Source organism: Lethenteron reissneri, chromosome 37, assembly GCF_015708825.2.
Source record: "Lethenteron reissneri isolate LAM-NWPU_2019-01 chromosome 37, ASM1570882v1, whole genome shotgun sequence".
Classification (NCBI taxonomy): Eukaryota; Metazoa; Chordata; class Hyperoartia; order Petromyzontiformes; family Petromyzontidae; genus Lethenteron; species Lethenteron reissneri.
Genome location: NC_083815.1, coordinates 11,803,088 through 11,818,966, shown reverse-complemented (window position 1 = coordinate 11,818,966; position 15,879 = coordinate 11,803,088). Strand labels below are relative to the sequence as shown.

The following is a 15,879-nucleotide window of genomic DNA, read 5'->3' as shown; positions in this document are numbered from 1 at the left end:
GTTATACAGGCATTGGTAATTGAGATGTCAACTACCTCACCTGTTATACACGCCTTGGTAATTGAGATGTTGACTACCTCACCTGTTATACAGGTCTTAGTAATTGAGATGTCGACTACCTCACCTGTTATACAGGCCTTGGTAATTGAGATGTCAACTACCTCCCCTGTTATACAGGCCTTGGTAATTGAGATGTCAACTACCTCCCCTGTTATACAGGCCTTGGTAATTGAGATGTCAACTACCTCACCTGTTATACACGCCTTGGTAATTAAGATGTCAACTACCTCACCTGTTATACACGCCTTGGTAATTACGATGTTAACTACCTCACCTGTTATACAGGTCTTGGTAATTGAGATGTTGACTACCTTACCTGTTATACATGTCTTGGTAATTGAGATGTTGACAACCTCACCTGTTAGACAGGCCTTGGTAATTGAGATGTCAACTACCTCACCTGTTATACAGGCCTTGGTAATTGAGATGTCAACTACCTCACCTGTTATACAGGTCTTGGTAATTGAGATGTCAACTACCTCACCTGTTATACAGGTCTTGGTAATTGAGATGTTAACTACCTCACCTGTTATACAGGTCTTGGTAATTGAGATGTCAACTACCTCACCTGTTATACAGGTCTTGGTAATTGAGATGTCAACTACCTCACCTGTTATACAGGTCTTGGTAATTGAGATGTTACCTACCTCACCTGTTATACAGGAGGTCGTGGCTTCGATCCCAACCCTGACGCTGCCTACTGCTGTATAGTCGGAGTTGACAATGCCGGTTGTAATTGCCGGTGAAAGTCTCTCGGTGTCTTCGGGGTTCTCACTTTCTCGGATTTCTCTCTCAGTTCCTTGGACTTCTCTCCCGGCTTCCAGGGGGGCTCTGCGTCGCGCCACTGGGCTCGCCCCGCATCGCTTCCTTCACCTGCGCCGGCAGCGACTCGAACAGCTCCTCCTCCACCAGCAGCCCCCCGCGCCTCAGCTCCGCGCACTCCCCCAGCTCGGCCGGCAGCTCCGTCAGCCGGTTCCCGACCAGCTCCAAGCGGCGCAGCCTCGACAGCCTCCCGACCAGGCCGCTCAATTCGCGCAGCTCGTTGTTGGCGAGTGCCAGCGTCCGCAACCCCTCGCACCGGAACAACTCGTCAGGCAGACTCCGCAGGGCATTGCCCGACAGACGGAGGGTGCTCAGCCGAGTCAGCTGGCGCACCTCGGGCGGCAGGGCGGCGATGGCGTTGCGGCTCAGGTCGAGGACCTGCAGGCCGTGCAGACGGAACAGCCCAGCGGGCAGCTCGCCCCCGATGAGGTTCCCGTCGAGGAAGAGCGAGCGCAGCGCCAGCGAGCCTGCCCCCCCCGCCGCCGCCAAGCGCGGGACGCTCGCGAGGGCGTTGTCCGAGAGACGCAGGACGGCGAGGCGCTTGCAGGCGGCCGCCGGCAGCATCGCCGCGTCGTCGCCGTCGCCCGGCGAGCGGAGGCCGTTGCGGGAGAGGTCGAGGTCGCTCAGGCGTCCCAGCGCCAGCAGGGGCCGCGCAAGCTCGGCGGGCTCCAGGCCGCAACGCGTCAGCCGCAGCGTCTCCAGGCCGCGCAGCTTGCTCAGGGGCGCCAGCGACTCGAGGCGCGCGCCGCCGTTGTCGAGGGCGAACGCGCGCAGGCCACCGCCGCCGCTGGCGACAGTGGCCAGGCCGGGCGGGAGGCGGGCGACGCTGGTCGTCAGGCGCAGGCCCTGCAGGCGCCTGAGGCCGCCCAGCGGCTTGAGGAGCGCCGGCGTCAGGGGCCCCTCCAGGGACAGCTCCTCCAGGTGGCGCATGTCACGCAGCCAGCCCGGGACCTCCGCCTTGATTGCAAACTTCACCTGCGAGAGGGCGCGGGGGGGGGGCGGACGGTGAATTTCGGTCCCCGACATTGTGACTTAAATACATTTGGTGGGGGAGGTGACTTTTTGGCGATGTCACGGCCCGGATCAGTGGAGCCGAATGAACCACTCAGACCGAGCCACCCTCGCGCCCGCCCGCCCATCCACCCACGCACCTCCAGCTGGCGCAGCTCCTCGCTGAGGAAGGCGAGTGCGCGATTGTCGACGCCCACGGTGCAGTTCAGCAGCCGGAGCTTGTGCAGATTCACCATCTGCACCACCGCCGCCCCCAGCGTCACCCCGTGCATCGAGTCCAGCGTCAGCACCTTCGGTGGGGGATTGGGTACGAGGGTGAGTAAGTTGGTGGGTGAGTGGGTGTGTGGGTGGGTCAGTGGGTATGAGGGTGAGTGAGTTAGTGGGTGAGTGGCTGTGTAAGTTGGTGGGTGCATGGGTGTGTGGGTGGGTGGGTGTGTGGGTTGGTGAGTGAGTGGGTGTGTGGGTGGGTGTGTGCGTGGGCGGTGTGTTGGCGAGTGAGTGGGTGAGTGAGCAAGTGGGTGGGTGTGTGCGCGAGTGGTTGGGTGGGTGTGCGGGTGAGTTGGTGGGTAAGTGGGTGTCTGGGTGAGTGGGTGGGTGAGTGAATTGGTGGGTGAGTGGGTGTGCGGGTGTGGATGGGTGGGTGCATAGGTGGGTGGGTAAGTGGGTGTGTCCACGGGCACCTGTATCTGAGTGAGCCGGTATGTGTCCACTGGCACCGCTGCCAGCTTGGAGAGATGTAGCTCGCTTTCGCCCTGCGCATTGATCGCCAGCAGCTCCGTCAGATGCGACAGGGTCCACGCTTGATCCACGTTCACCTGCCTCAGCTTATTTTCGCTCACCTGGAGCAGCAGCAGCAGCAACAGCACCAGCAGCCACGCGTGGATGGATTTTATTTGTTTCAGCAGCGAGGGCCCAATGAGCCGTTACGCCCCATGACGGTAAAGACGTTATACACATGTAGTGAGCGACTTCCGAGACGCATCGTGTAGAGGCCTTCTTATTTATTCTCACACTGGACGATACAGAAATATCAACGTCTCTACGTAACTACACATAGCCAACCCTTCTACACAACCCCATCGTCGGCGTCCAACTACACGGTTATTTGACTAGCGCAGCGACAGTGACGATGAGAGCCCTGCAGGAGATCGGCCACGACGAAGAGAGATGACGGCGAGCGGCGATGCAGCCTGGACCCAGGACCAGCAACAGCACCGAACCTCTGGTTCGGTCCCCCTTATATACACCCCGGTGCGGCCAAGCCCCGCCTCCGGCCACGCCCCCTTCCTGAATCTTCAAGCAGGTTCCCGGAGCTTGTGGTCTCACTCAGCCTTTGACCTTCACCACCGATACGCCCCCCTTATAATTAGTCATTACATAACTTGCCCATAAGGTCATTACACATAGACTAACACGGCCCATAGACTCAGACAGAGACCCAAAGACTCAACATCACCCGTATAGCCTCGACGGACTGTTGGGGCAAGTGCCGTTAGCAAGCACCTATGCAGGCCAGAAAGGCGGCACACGAGGGGGTGGGTGGCCAGCACCACGTTCACCACACAGAGACCCACAGTTTGTTGTCCTTACCCCGCATCTCCGATCGGCGCGGTCGGCTCCGTCAAACGTGCGGCGCTCTGCGTGCAGCGCACAGCGCGCTCTGCGAGCGGCTTCTCCTCACCTCGGACAGGAAGACAGAGAACTTGCACGCGTAGCAGGGGTCGTACTTGTCCACTAGGTGAAGGAGGAAGGCAAAGTCGTTGCGCACGTCCGGAATGTCGTCCACCCCTGTCTCCTGGCGCGCCTCCGCGAAGCTGTACTCCTTGAGCCTGCGGTGTCAGCGCCCCCCCCAGCACAGAGAACTCAGCGATCGTCGACCCTCGTCCCAACGCGGAAGATCTCCCACGAAGCCACCGGTAGAACGTTACGATTAGATATACGTAGCGGTGTCGCCGTCCGCGCTAACCGCATCTCCACGCATCTCCACGAAAAGCCCGCAGACCAAAGTCAGAAGGCTGCCGCACGGCGATCCGGTGCCACGCAACCGCTCTGCGGCAGCCCGCCGCCCCCCCCTCTCACCTGCCGGTCACCACCCAGTAGAAGACGTAGGCACAGGTGAGCGCGTAGACGCACATCGTGGTCGCGTAGGCCATCCACATCATGCGGAAGATGCGCCACAGCCCGTGGACGCAATAGAAGTCTCCGTAGCCCGTGATGTACTCGTCTTCCACGCAGTGGATGTGGTAGCGCATGTTGGGGCCGGCGTAACCGGTGTACGCAAGCACCACCAGCGCCTGCAGCAAGCGGGCCCCCGTCTGCCACACGTAGAGCCTGTGGAGCCCGCCGCTCGCCTCCGTGTGAGCACGCAGTTTCTTCACCTTCTCGAAGAGAGCCTTGGCCTGCTCGCCCTCCTTCTTGTCCAGGATGCGATCATCCGATGGCGTCCGCCGGCCCTCGTTCTGCTCCGGGGGGGGCCAGTCGGGGGGCGGGGCGGCCTCGCCGGGGTCGACGAATCGGATGGAAGGCCGGGGCGGTGCCGGCGGAGACTCAGAAGGCAGTTTCTCCATGGGGAGTTCGTCGGATCTCGGGTCGCTGCGAGCGTGGGACGCAGAGACGCACAGAGACCCATAGAGATTCACAGAGACCCATATAGACTCACAGAGACCCATCGAGACTCACAGAGAACCGCAGAGACCCACAAAGATACACAGAGTCTCACAAAAACCCATAGAGACTCACAGAAACCCGCAGAGACCCACAGAAACCCATAGAGACTCACAGAGACCAATCGAGACTCACAGAGACCCACAGACCCGCAGAGACCCACAGAGACCCACAGAGACCCATAGTGACTCACAGAGACCCGCAGAGACCCATAAAGACCCACAGACCCGCAGAGACCACAGAGACCCACAGAAACCCAGAGACCCATACAGACTCAGACACCCACATCGTGACGCACATACACACGCACACCAAGAGCCCCCGTATAGCCTTAACAGACTATAGGGGCAAGTGCTGTTATCGAGTTAGCGAGCACTTATGAAGGCTGGAACTGTACATGAGGGGGTGGGTGGCCAGCACCACGCCTGGCCGCCTTTGTCTCCCCAGTGGCGATGTTTACACACCACACCAAGTACTCATTTGAGGCTGAGTAGACCTAGGAGAGGCCCAAAGCTGGTACAAGTATGAACAGGTTCCATACTGCCCACCAGGGATTATATGTCTGTCGTGCACAAACGCGCTGTCCAACCAAGTTACTACCTGCCCACTCCGAAGGAACGTGTTTCAGATAATCGTCGCCGGTGTTGGCCATGAGCGGTAATCGAACCTGGGTCGCCGGGATCATAGCGCAGCGTAGCGCTAACCGCTTCACTACCGCTCCCCACACACACACCGCCAACCGTAAGCCAAACTGGTTATGAAAAGCAGGGGCATAGAAAGATGCGTGAACAGGCTCGCTGCCCCAAAACAGAGGTCGCAACCGGGTACCCGATACCCGTACCCTACCCAATACCCGGCTACCCGTACCCGGCCGGGTACAGGTACGGGTAGCAGTTTGCGACCCTGATGCGGCCGGGTACAGGTACGGGTAGGCCGTGAGTCACTGGTGAGTAACCGTTTGTCACTCATTTCGGGTAGGGTACGGGTAGGGAACGGGTACCCGTACCCGGCCGGGTACGGGTACCCATTTGTGACCCTGGTGCGGCCGGGTACGGGTAAGGAATCAAAACCCGTTTGCGACCTCTGCCCCAAACCCACGGAGGGTCCCCCCCGAAAGGAGAAAAGGGGAACTTTTTAAATTTTGTTACTTAAGGGGGGAAGGGATGACAAAGGAAGGAAGGATCCGTGGGCCGTCTCTTAGTAGTCAGCCCCCTTCTAACCTGCAGCTCCCCGCCGTGGCGGGCGGTGGCGGCTGCAGCGCCGCCGCCGCTGACGCCAACCCGTCCAGCGCGGCTTCGTGCACGGCGTGCGTGGTCCACTGCGAATCCATGCACTTGCCCAGCACGCACACAAAGTGCTCAATCTTGGAGCTCGTCTCCGGGAACCTGAACCAGAAGTTCCTGGTGGCCGTCAGGATGAGCGTGTGCAGCACGACGAGGTGCGGGAAGTATTTGCTGATCCACAGCACCGCGTTGTCGTAGCAGAACTGGTTGATCAACCGGTACTGGTACTGGTCGAAGCCAACCTGGGCGAGTGTGGGAAGGGCAAAATTAACTGGCGTGGCGGTGATGTCACATGCCCTCCGTTGCGGTGACAGAGCTAGCTCAAATCTGGCTTTTGCCTGATGATGCCGGTTGTAATTACTGGCGAAACGTCACCGTACTCAAGATCGTCAATGTTGTGGCTTTGCTCTCCAACACACCGGTGTGCTGTACTAGGATATTACACTATACACTACACTATACATTACACTATAATGTACATTACAATATACACCACACTATAAATTACACTACACTATACATTACACTATACACCACACTATACATTACACTATACACTATACCAGACATGGGCAAAGTACGGCCCGTTGGGCTTTTTAATCCGGCCCGCCGAACTTGTCCAAATATTATTATTATTAAATAAAATGTTACCTTCCTCCTGTAATGCCCCCATTTCCCCAATAGATGGCGCACTTTGACCGGGGAGAGAGAGAGAGAATATTCGTATGAGCAATTCATGTTTCTATTGAAAGTAAGTTAACAGTAATATTTGGGTACAGTATTGTTTTTGGAAGCATTCACTGTAATATCGTATGAACGTTTACTTCACCGCATCATCATCGTATGAATGATGCGAGAAGAGATTAACGGGTTCTTATGTTAGCGATTTACGTTCTCGGCGCTTTCGCTCTCTAAATTACGGCTTGAATGAGGGGGAGGGGTATGACTACATCACGAAATTAATATCTTACTAGGAATTTTATATAAAAAAAGTTATATACATAACTGTTACGCTTTGTGTAATTCAACAAAACAAACAAAACTTAACTCCGAGTTCTCTCCGAATTTCACGAGTCCGTTCTAGACCCCACAGTTTTTTAAAGAGTTTTAACCACAGAAAACATAATTAAAGTTTGAAAAATCATTAATTATACAAACTTTTCAATTATTTCCTTCTTCACTTCGATTTAAATTTTCTTTAAAAACTTCTTCTTACCAACATTACCACTCATTACCACTTTCTCCGAAGGTAAGTTTGTGAAAGAAAACATGGTACAGATAGCAGACATCTTGTGTCGGGAGATCAAAAGCAAATTTGAAAAAGTCAGTTCATCACGCAGGACTGTGACTCGCCATGTGGAACTTATTGATAAAAATATAGTCAGTCAATTAAACAAAAAGTCTGCTTCCTTTGAATTATATTAACTAGCACTGGATGAAAGTACGGACGTAAAAGACACAGCTCAGCTCCTCATTTTTATCCGAGGCATTGAAGACAATTTTGCGATAACAGAGGAGTTTTTCACCATGGAGTCCCTGAAAGGAACAACGCGGGGAGAGGACTTGTATAACCAGGTATCTGCTGTCATCAAAAGAATGACGCTACCTTGGAGTAAACTTGTCAATGTCACAACGGATGGATCGCCAAATTTAAATGTTGGGCTGCTGAAAATAATCCAGGATAAAGTGAAAGAGGAAAACCCTGTCCAGGATCTTATTTTCCTTCAATGCATCATCCATCAGGAATCCCTGTGTAAGTCTGTATTGCAGCTTAATCATGTCGTGAATCCAGTCGTAAAACTTATGAACTTTATACGAGCAAGGGGACTTCAGCACCGTCAGTTTATTACCTTCCTGGAGGAAACTGATGCGGATCATCAGGACTTGCTGTACCACTCTCGTGTCCGCTGGTTAAGTTTGGGGAAAGTGTTACAACGAGTGTGGGAGCTGAAAGAAGATGTCATCGCATTTTTGGAGTTGATGGGGAAATCTGACGAATTCCCTGAGCTAAGTGACAAGAACTGGCTTCGTGACTTTGCGTTTGCTGTGGACATATTTTCACACATGAATGAGCTGAATGTGAAACTGCAGGGGAAAGATCAGTTTGTTCACGACATGTACAAACATGTGAAAGCCTTCAAATCCAAGCTCACTTTGTTCTCCGGACAAATTGCGAACAAATCTTTCGCTTATTTCCCCACACTTGCCATGCAGGAAGAGGCACCGCGAAACGCAAAAAAATACAGCAAATCGCTTGAGGACCTGCACGGAGAATTCTGCCGTAGGTTCTCTGATTTCGAAAACATTGAACAGTCACTTCAGCTGGTGTCCTGTCCCCTGTCATAAGACCCTGAAACAGCACCACAGGAGCTGCAGTTGGAACTGATAGATCTTCAGTCTGACTCCGTCCTAAAGGAGTTCAACTCTGTTAAACTAAATGATTTTTATGCTTCACTTAACAGAGCCACGTTTCCAAACCTCCGGAGGACTGCACAGAAGATACTGACTTTGTTTGGCTCCACTTATGTGTGTGAGCAGATATTCAGCGTCATGAACGCCAACAAAGCCCGTCACAGATCAAAGTTAACGGATCAGCACCTCAGATCTATCCAGAGAATTGCCACAACCAAAATAACTCCAGACTTGGATGCACTGGCAAAAATGGGAGATCAACAACACTGTTCCCACTGAAACTGATTATGTGTTGCTGCAGCGAGGTTGGAGCCAAATCTCCATCACACAGCCTGCGTGGCTGCTCTCACCTGTTAATGTAGATAATAAAGAAGTTCAAGTGAGGTAATTGGTTTGGGCGCAGGCCTCAGATGTTTTCATGATGTTTGATCAGTCACGTTACGACATGTTTTTGTATTGTTCATGTTCGTGCAATTTGTTAAATTGCCTTGCAAATAAATGCTTTGCTACCTGTTAAAGGCCAAATCCTTTCATGTAATCAGTTTTACATGTCATTTATATTAGTTCACACAAACACTCCATCCATCTGTTCCTGGCCCGGCCCCTCTGTCAAATTTTAGAACCCATTGTGGCCCGCGAGTGAAAAAGTATGCCCACCCCTGCACTATACTGTACATTACACTATTCCTCGGGCAATTGCCGGTGGCGCAGCCGGCCTTACCGCTGGCAACCAGCGGTTCCCCCCCCCCGCATGGTCGTGTCGAGCCGGCCCGAGGGGGGACCTCACCGTGTGGGCCCTGGGGTTGGCCACGAGCTTCCTCAGCACGGTCTCGTTCCACTCCTTCAGATCCACGTCGAAGCCTCTCGGCACCGGCACACACAGAATGCGCTCGTTCATGTTCTGGGCGGAGGTGGGGGAAGTGGGTACCACGTGATCATGACGTGCGCCGTGTGGTCTCCTTGAAGACGTCGCTCCACTCAGGTTCACTTTGCGCGATTCCCGGTGTGTACGGAGGGGGAGGCAACCCATATCGACCCAAGATGTGCTCTCTAGCCAGCGCTTTGAGTGAGCTCGTACGTCGAGTTGGAACCCACGACCTCCTGCGTACCAGGCGAGGTAGTTAACATCTCCCGGCCACTGTGATGATGAGACACACGCGAAGTCCAAATATGCAGCAGGGGTCGGGATGGAACCTATGGCCTCCTGCGTACCAGGCGAGGTCGTCAACATCTCTGCAATGTTATCCATAGCATCCATAATCAACGTTTTTGGGTTTCGATCGCGTTATTTATAAATGTGTCGTAACCCTCCACCACCCGACACGGCCAATCAGTAAAAAAGTGTCACGTTAACAAAAGACAAAAAGTTCACTGCTTTAGCCCACCGGTGTGTTGAAGCGTGAAACCACAACATTTACAATTTGAGTACGACGTTTCGCTGGTAATTGCATCCAGCATCATCGGGCAATTCGCCAGAATGGTGAGGCTCTGCTGTGTCTCCCGTTCTTATATAGAGCAGCAGCAGGGTGACGTCATCATTAACTCATCAGGTGCAAAGATTTGAGGGGAGGGGTTATTGTAATTATATACTAGATTGTTAATCAGGCTATTGTTATGATGCGAGTTGTAGATTAGTAATCATTTGGAATGTGTTTTATTGTGATTATGCTACATTAGTAATCAGTTAGTGTTTGTTTCCCTTATAAGGAATTGTAATGTATCTTATTTAATAATACGCCTCTAGGCCGCACTAAGCCTGTAGCTGTCTGAGCGATTAAAGTTATTTCTGTTTCTCTCAATTTCAATGGATTCTCTAATTAGTCTTTGCCAGTAGTAACTAGTTTTACACAACACGTTGTCAAAATTAATTGAGTGTCCCTGTTGGCATGCATGTTCTGCCACTGCCGACAGTTGTGTTTGCGATAGTTTAATATTTCTCTGGTGTTCTTTTAGTCTTATACTAACGTTATGCCCTGTCTGTCCAATATAGCATCTGCCACATACACAATTAATCCGATATACACCTGCTGTTGATAATTTAGGTAATTCGTCTTTAGTGCACGTTACTAGTTGTTGAATTTTGTGTACTGTACCAAATCTTACTGTAATGGTTTGCTTTTGCAAAACACGGGCTAATTTGTCAGTTACTCCTGAGATAAATGGTATTTTTAAATCCTTTATATTAAGTTCGCATGCTTGCTTGCTTGCGTGCTTGCTTGCTTACGACCGTGCAAATCTTTCAGTCGTTTTTAAAACCCACTTCCCGTGATCCAATCGAGCTGACATTTTCCACACAGAATCGTTGTGCCAGACAATTAATGTTCGTGAAAAAAAATTCCCAAAATTTTACACTTTTTAGGCAAAAAATTTTATTTTACATATATTCAAATAGAACTCATTCAACGCTTTGGCTGAACGTCACAGTATAAGAGCCCAGAGCGTAACCCCTCCACAGGCCGTGGCGGAGTAGCGCAGTTGGTAGCGCCCTCGCTTCCCATGCCAAAGGTCGCGGGATCGATCCCCGCGTCCTTCACAGGCGAATATATTTTAAATCCTTTATATTAAGTTCGCTGCCATGCATATAAAGGATTTATAGTGAAAAACTTTGTTTTTACGGGTTATACTTATTATTGTTTTAATAATCTGATCGCTTTCAGCAGTATTGCTTTGCGATCGTGATTTGGCATTTAGTGCTCTGTTAATTTGAGCATTATTGTAGCCATTCTGTCTTAGTGCTTCTTTAACATGTTTAATCTCTCTCACTAGACTTTCACCATCTGACACTGTTTTAGCCCGATGTATGAGCGTCTTGATAAGAGAGGATTTCTGAGCTGGGTGATGATGCGCATCTGCATTCAGGTAGGCATCAGTGTGCGTTTGCTTTCTGTAAACGCTGTGTGTTATTTTACCATTTAGGCCATGCCCAAGTAAAATATCCAGGAACGGGAGTGTGTTATTCACCTCCATTTCCATGGTGAACTGAATGGCCGGGTTTTGGGCATTGAGATGATTTAGAAAATCGTTAAGTGTATCTTTACCATGTGGCCAGACAACCAAAGTGTCATCCACATATCTAAACCAAAAGGATGGTTTTAATGTGCTCGAGGCAAGTGCTCTGGTTTCAAAGTTTTCCATGTACAAATTTGCTATAGCAGGAGATAAAGGAGAGCCCATTGCTGCTCCCTCCCTTTGTTTAAAGAATTCACCTCTCCATAAGAAGTAAGTGTTATTTAAACAATGGTCAGTGAGTTTCGGAATATCTTTTGGTAAACCTGTATTCTTTACCAGTGTATCAAGTAATTTAAGCGACTCGCTCACTGGAACCTTAGTGAATAGCGAAATCACATCAAAACTCACCAAAATATCATTAGGGTTAAGTTTAATATGTTTGATCATATTCACAAGATGTTCTGAATTTCTTATGAATGATGATGTCCTACCGATGTAGGGCTGTAATTGCTTAGTTACATATTTTGCTAATTTATATGTGGCAAAGCCAATTGTACTGACTATGGGTCGTAAAGGGATGCCGATTTTATGGATCTTTGGTAGCCCATACAGTCTAGGTGGTTTTGAAGCCCTTGGCTTAATTAGGAATTGCTCATTTTTTGGGATTAATGAATTTGCAATGATCGCAGTAGTCTTACGTTCCAAAGTATTAGTTGGATCTCGTTAAATTTTAATGTAGGTACTTTCCTCTAATAAATCTTTAATTTTATTATCATAATCAGCTCGTGACATCACTACAGTAGTGTGGCCCTTATCAGCTGCTAGGATTTGAATATCTTTATTTAGACGAAGCTCTCTTAAGGCTTTTGCCTCGTTCGAGCTAATATTTACTATTGGTACTTTACTATTCTCAATTATTTTGGCAACCTCGTGTCTAGTCATCTCTGCCTCATTATGTGGAAGGAGTCTTACTGCTGATTCTACCTCAGCAATTAGCTAATCCACTTGAATTGTGCGTGGGGTAACGGCAAAGTATATCATTACAATAACCCCCCACCCTCAAATCTTTGCACCTGATGAGTTAATGATGACGTCACCCTGCTGCTGCTCTATATAAAAATGGGAGACACAGCAGAGCCTCACCATTCTGGCGAATTGCCCGATGATGCTGGATGCAAATACCAGCGAAACGTCGTACTCAAATTGTAAATGTTGTGGTTTCACGCTTCAACACACCGGTGGGCTAAAGCAGTGAACTATTTGTCTTTTGTCAACGTGACACTTTTTTACTGATTGGCCGTGTCGGGTGGTGGAGGGTTACGACACATTTATAAATAACGCGATCTAAACCCAAAAACGTTGATTATGAATATTGGTCGTGAAAGCCTATGTGTTATCCATAGCATGGCGGCGACATTGATGAATGTGCGTGGGGACTCTGTAGAGTCTAGAGCAGGGGTGTCCAAACTTTTTGCAAAGAGGGCCAAATTTGATAAAGTGAAGATGCCCGGGGGCCAATAGTTCCTTCTGACATTTTTTTAACCACAAATGTTACTTGAAAATACACACTGTTTTATAAAAAAAAATAATTGTCACAATTACCTTTATTTTTCAATGACAATGTAACCAAATATAAGCCACTCAGGCAGACGTGAACTCCTCTAAAAACACAATTCTGCCTTTCATTCAGTCAGGTAACATTGAACAAACTGTATAGAATACCTTAAATTTCCATGAGTTAAATATCTGTGCCTCATGAACATTTTAAACATGAGCTATAAGTAATGGAAAGTGGTCTGTTATCATTAAACTTTAAAACAAGCGAATTTTGCCCTTGTCTTTTACAAGATCTTTCAGAAAGCAATAGTTTGTGTCACATCTACAGGTACATAACATCAACAGTTATAACCAAATCTTATTCAAGAGTTTAATAAAACAAGTGCTATAAGTCCAAGTGCATTTGTGTGCTTTAGGCTTTTCACTGTTAATAGTGACAGATGTTACCGTTCAAAACACTCAATTTCAGATTGATCAAGGAACAGATAACTTGCTGACACTAATGAGAAGGGTGATACTGAGATCTAGATTTCAGTAAAGAGACCAGGTCTGGCTTGAGGGCAGTGGTTGAGATGCGTAAAATGCCACGCAAATGGGAGTCGCTCTTCCTTGACCTCAATCGGTTCTTGCTTAAGTTCATGACTGAGAATGTTTGCTCACACAAATATGTGGAGCCGAATAAGCTCAGCATTTTCTTAGCGAATGACCGCATTTCTTTTTTTGCAGTCGCCATGGCAGAAATGACTCGAGAAGGGTTTGCGGCACGGATGCAGAGCCAGATAGAATTAGAATGGTGCTGCCACCGTGTGGTGAAAGGAAGAATAACATCTTTAAAGTTTTATGATTTATAAGACCGAAGCTGCGGGCCGTGTGAAATCTGACCGCGAGCCGTGATTGGCCCGCGGGCCGGACTTTGGACATGTCTGGTCTAGAGTCTAGAGCGTTGGAACGACGTACCTGCAGCATCCCGGCAAAGATGCCTATCATGAACATGGGCACGGAGAGCATGTCGCACAACACGTCCCACCAGGGCTGAAGGATCTTGAGGTCCTGGTGACCCTCCAATGAGAAGGAGGAGGTCAGGGCTCCGATGGGAATCATGACTCGAGCCGAGACTGCACACAGGCAGACACACACGCAGACACACACAGAGGCGCACACACACGCAGACACACACACAGACATACACAGACATACACACACAAGCAGACACACACAGGCAGACACACAGACACACACACAGGCAGACACACACAGGCAGACACACACACAGGCAGACACACACAGACAGACACACACACAGACACACACAGGCAGACACACAGGCAGACACACACAGGCAGACACACACACAAGCAGACACACACACAAACACAGGCAGACACACACACACAGAGGGTCACACACAGGCAACAAAGACGCACACAGAGACACACACAGGCAGACACAATACAAATGTCTCCCCGTGTAGCTCCTCTGACAGGCTGTGTGAGGCTTACAGAGGCGCGTGTGAGATTGGCTCCACTCTCTCTCACCGCCCTTGTTTTATTATAGTAGTAGTTGATATTACAGTATTAGTTAGTATAGCAGTACATGTTTTATTACTATAGTAGTAGTTGTTTGTTATTTTATTGATGTTATTAGTGTTATAGTTGTGATTATAGATGTTGTAGTTATTATAGTAGTAGTTGATATTACAGTATTAGTTAGTATAGCAGTACATGTTTTATTACTATAGTAGTAGTTGTTTGTTATTTTATTGATGTTATTAGTGTTATAGTTGTGATTATAGATGTTGTAGTTGTTATTATAGTAGTAGTTGATATTACAGTATTAGTTAGTAGAGCCGTACATGTTTTATTACTATAGTAGTAGTTGTTTGTTTTCTTGGTTCTTTCGGTAAAGTCACGTAGAAGGGAAGTAATAAAATAATAAAAATAAAACATAATAAATAATAAAACAATTCTCACGACGTTTCGGCCACAACGCAAGCAGCCGTCCTCAGGCGAAGAATGAAGCACCACCATTCTTCGCCTGAGGACGGCTGCTTGCGTTGTGGCCGAAACGTCGTGAGAATTGTTTTATTATGTTTTATTTTTATTATTTTATTACTTCCCTTCTACGTGACTTTACCGAAAGAACCAAGAAGATGAATCCCTGCAGTCACGAAAGCTTTAAATCGAAATTTAGTTGTTTGTTATTTTATTGATGTTAATGATAGTTATAGTTGTGATTATATGTTGTGGTTGTTATTATAGTAGTAGTTGATATTACAGTACTAGTTATTATATCAGTTCATGTTTGTATTACTATAGTAGTAGTAGTAGTTTATGTAATGTTATTACTTGTGTTACAGTTGTGATTATAAATGTTGTAGTAGTTATTATAGTAGTTGATATTACAGTATTAAGTTATTATAGCCGTTCGTGTTTTTATTACTATAGTAGTTGTTTATGTTATTTTATTGATGTTATTAGTGTTATAGTTGTGATTATAGATGTTGTGGTTATTATAGTAGTTACAGTATTAGTTATTACAGCAGTTCATGTTTTTATTACTATAGTAGTAGTAATTGTTTCTTTTATTGATGTTATTATTAGTGTTATAATTATTATAGCTGTTGTAGTTGTTATTATAGTAATGATTATAGACGTGGGAGATGTTATTATAGTCGTTATACTTGTGATTATAGATGTTGTGGTAGTGCTGGTCGTTAGGCTCCACTTCTCCCGCCAAATCGCGACGGTTTGTTGGTGGCGGTTGAGGGAGAGGGCCGCGTGGGCGAAACCAACTCGAGCGGCGTGCGCGGGAGGGGTGAATTCAATCGGCGAACTTAAATTGTTTTAATTTAAGGGGGTAGACAGCAAACGCCACCTTTCACTAACGCTAGCGATCCGTCTTGGTTCTTGTCGCTATGGATGAAACAATAAAACTATAAACAAGTTCGCTACATTTTTTCAGCGCGTCTTGAGTTGATGCTTTTCATCCACCCCCCTCCATACTTGGTATAGTCTGAAACGCAGCCGCGCCTTATCTAGTCTATGCTATTAACCATGGGCCTTAATCCGGGCTATGAAATAAAGTTCAATGTCACGTGCAACGGAGCTGACCAATTAAAAAA

General features: G+C 48.4%; 1 protein-coding gene across 4 annotated transcripts; it reads right to left on the bottom strand.

The window, feature by feature from the left end:
* Positions 1-671: 671 nt before the first annotated feature.
* LOC133351431 (volume-regulated anion channel subunit LRRC8D-like) lies at positions 672-15,521 on the bottom strand. 4 transcript variants are annotated; one of them, XM_061566636.1, is made up of 9 exons: positions 15,244-15,258; positions 13,716-13,873; positions 9,040-9,153; positions 5,778-6,082; positions 3,973-4,485; positions 3,575-3,722; positions 2,574-2,732; positions 2,034-2,183; positions 672-1,857 (listed from the first exon to the last, which is right to left on the bottom strand). In XM_061566636.1, the coding sequence occupies exons 2-9, from the start codon at positions 13,857-13,859 to the stop codon at positions 853-855; spliced, it is 2,538 nt and encodes an 845-aa protein (XP_061422620.1). In that variant the 5' UTR covers positions 13,860-13,873; positions 15,244-15,258; the 3' UTR covers positions 672-852. The 4 variants fall into 4 exon arrangements, with proteins under 4 accessions (XP_061422620.1, XP_061422619.1, XP_061422618.1 ...); XM_061566635.1 differs by lacking the exon at positions 15,244-15,258 and adding an exon at positions 14,411-14,437; XM_061566634.1 differs by lacking the exon at positions 15,244-15,258 and adding an exon at positions 15,439-15,521 and having other exon boundaries at positions 673-1,857.
* Between the last annotated feature and the right edge of the window lie 358 nt (positions 15,522-15,879).

Coding starts and splice junctions, on each gene's coding strand:
- LOC133351431 (XM_061566634.1), bottom strand. CDS start 13,859: ATGATTCCCATCGGAGCCCTGACCTCCTCCTTCTCATTGGAGGGTCAC. Junction 9,154..13,715: donor TCTTTGCCGGGATGCTGCAG/GTACGTCGTTCC, acceptor ACCTCCGCCCAG/AACATGAACGAGCGCATTCT. Junction 2,733..3,574: donor TCTCTGTCTTCCTGTCCGAG/GTGAGGAGAAGC, acceptor CTGCTGCTCCAG/GTGAGCGAAAATAAGCTGAG.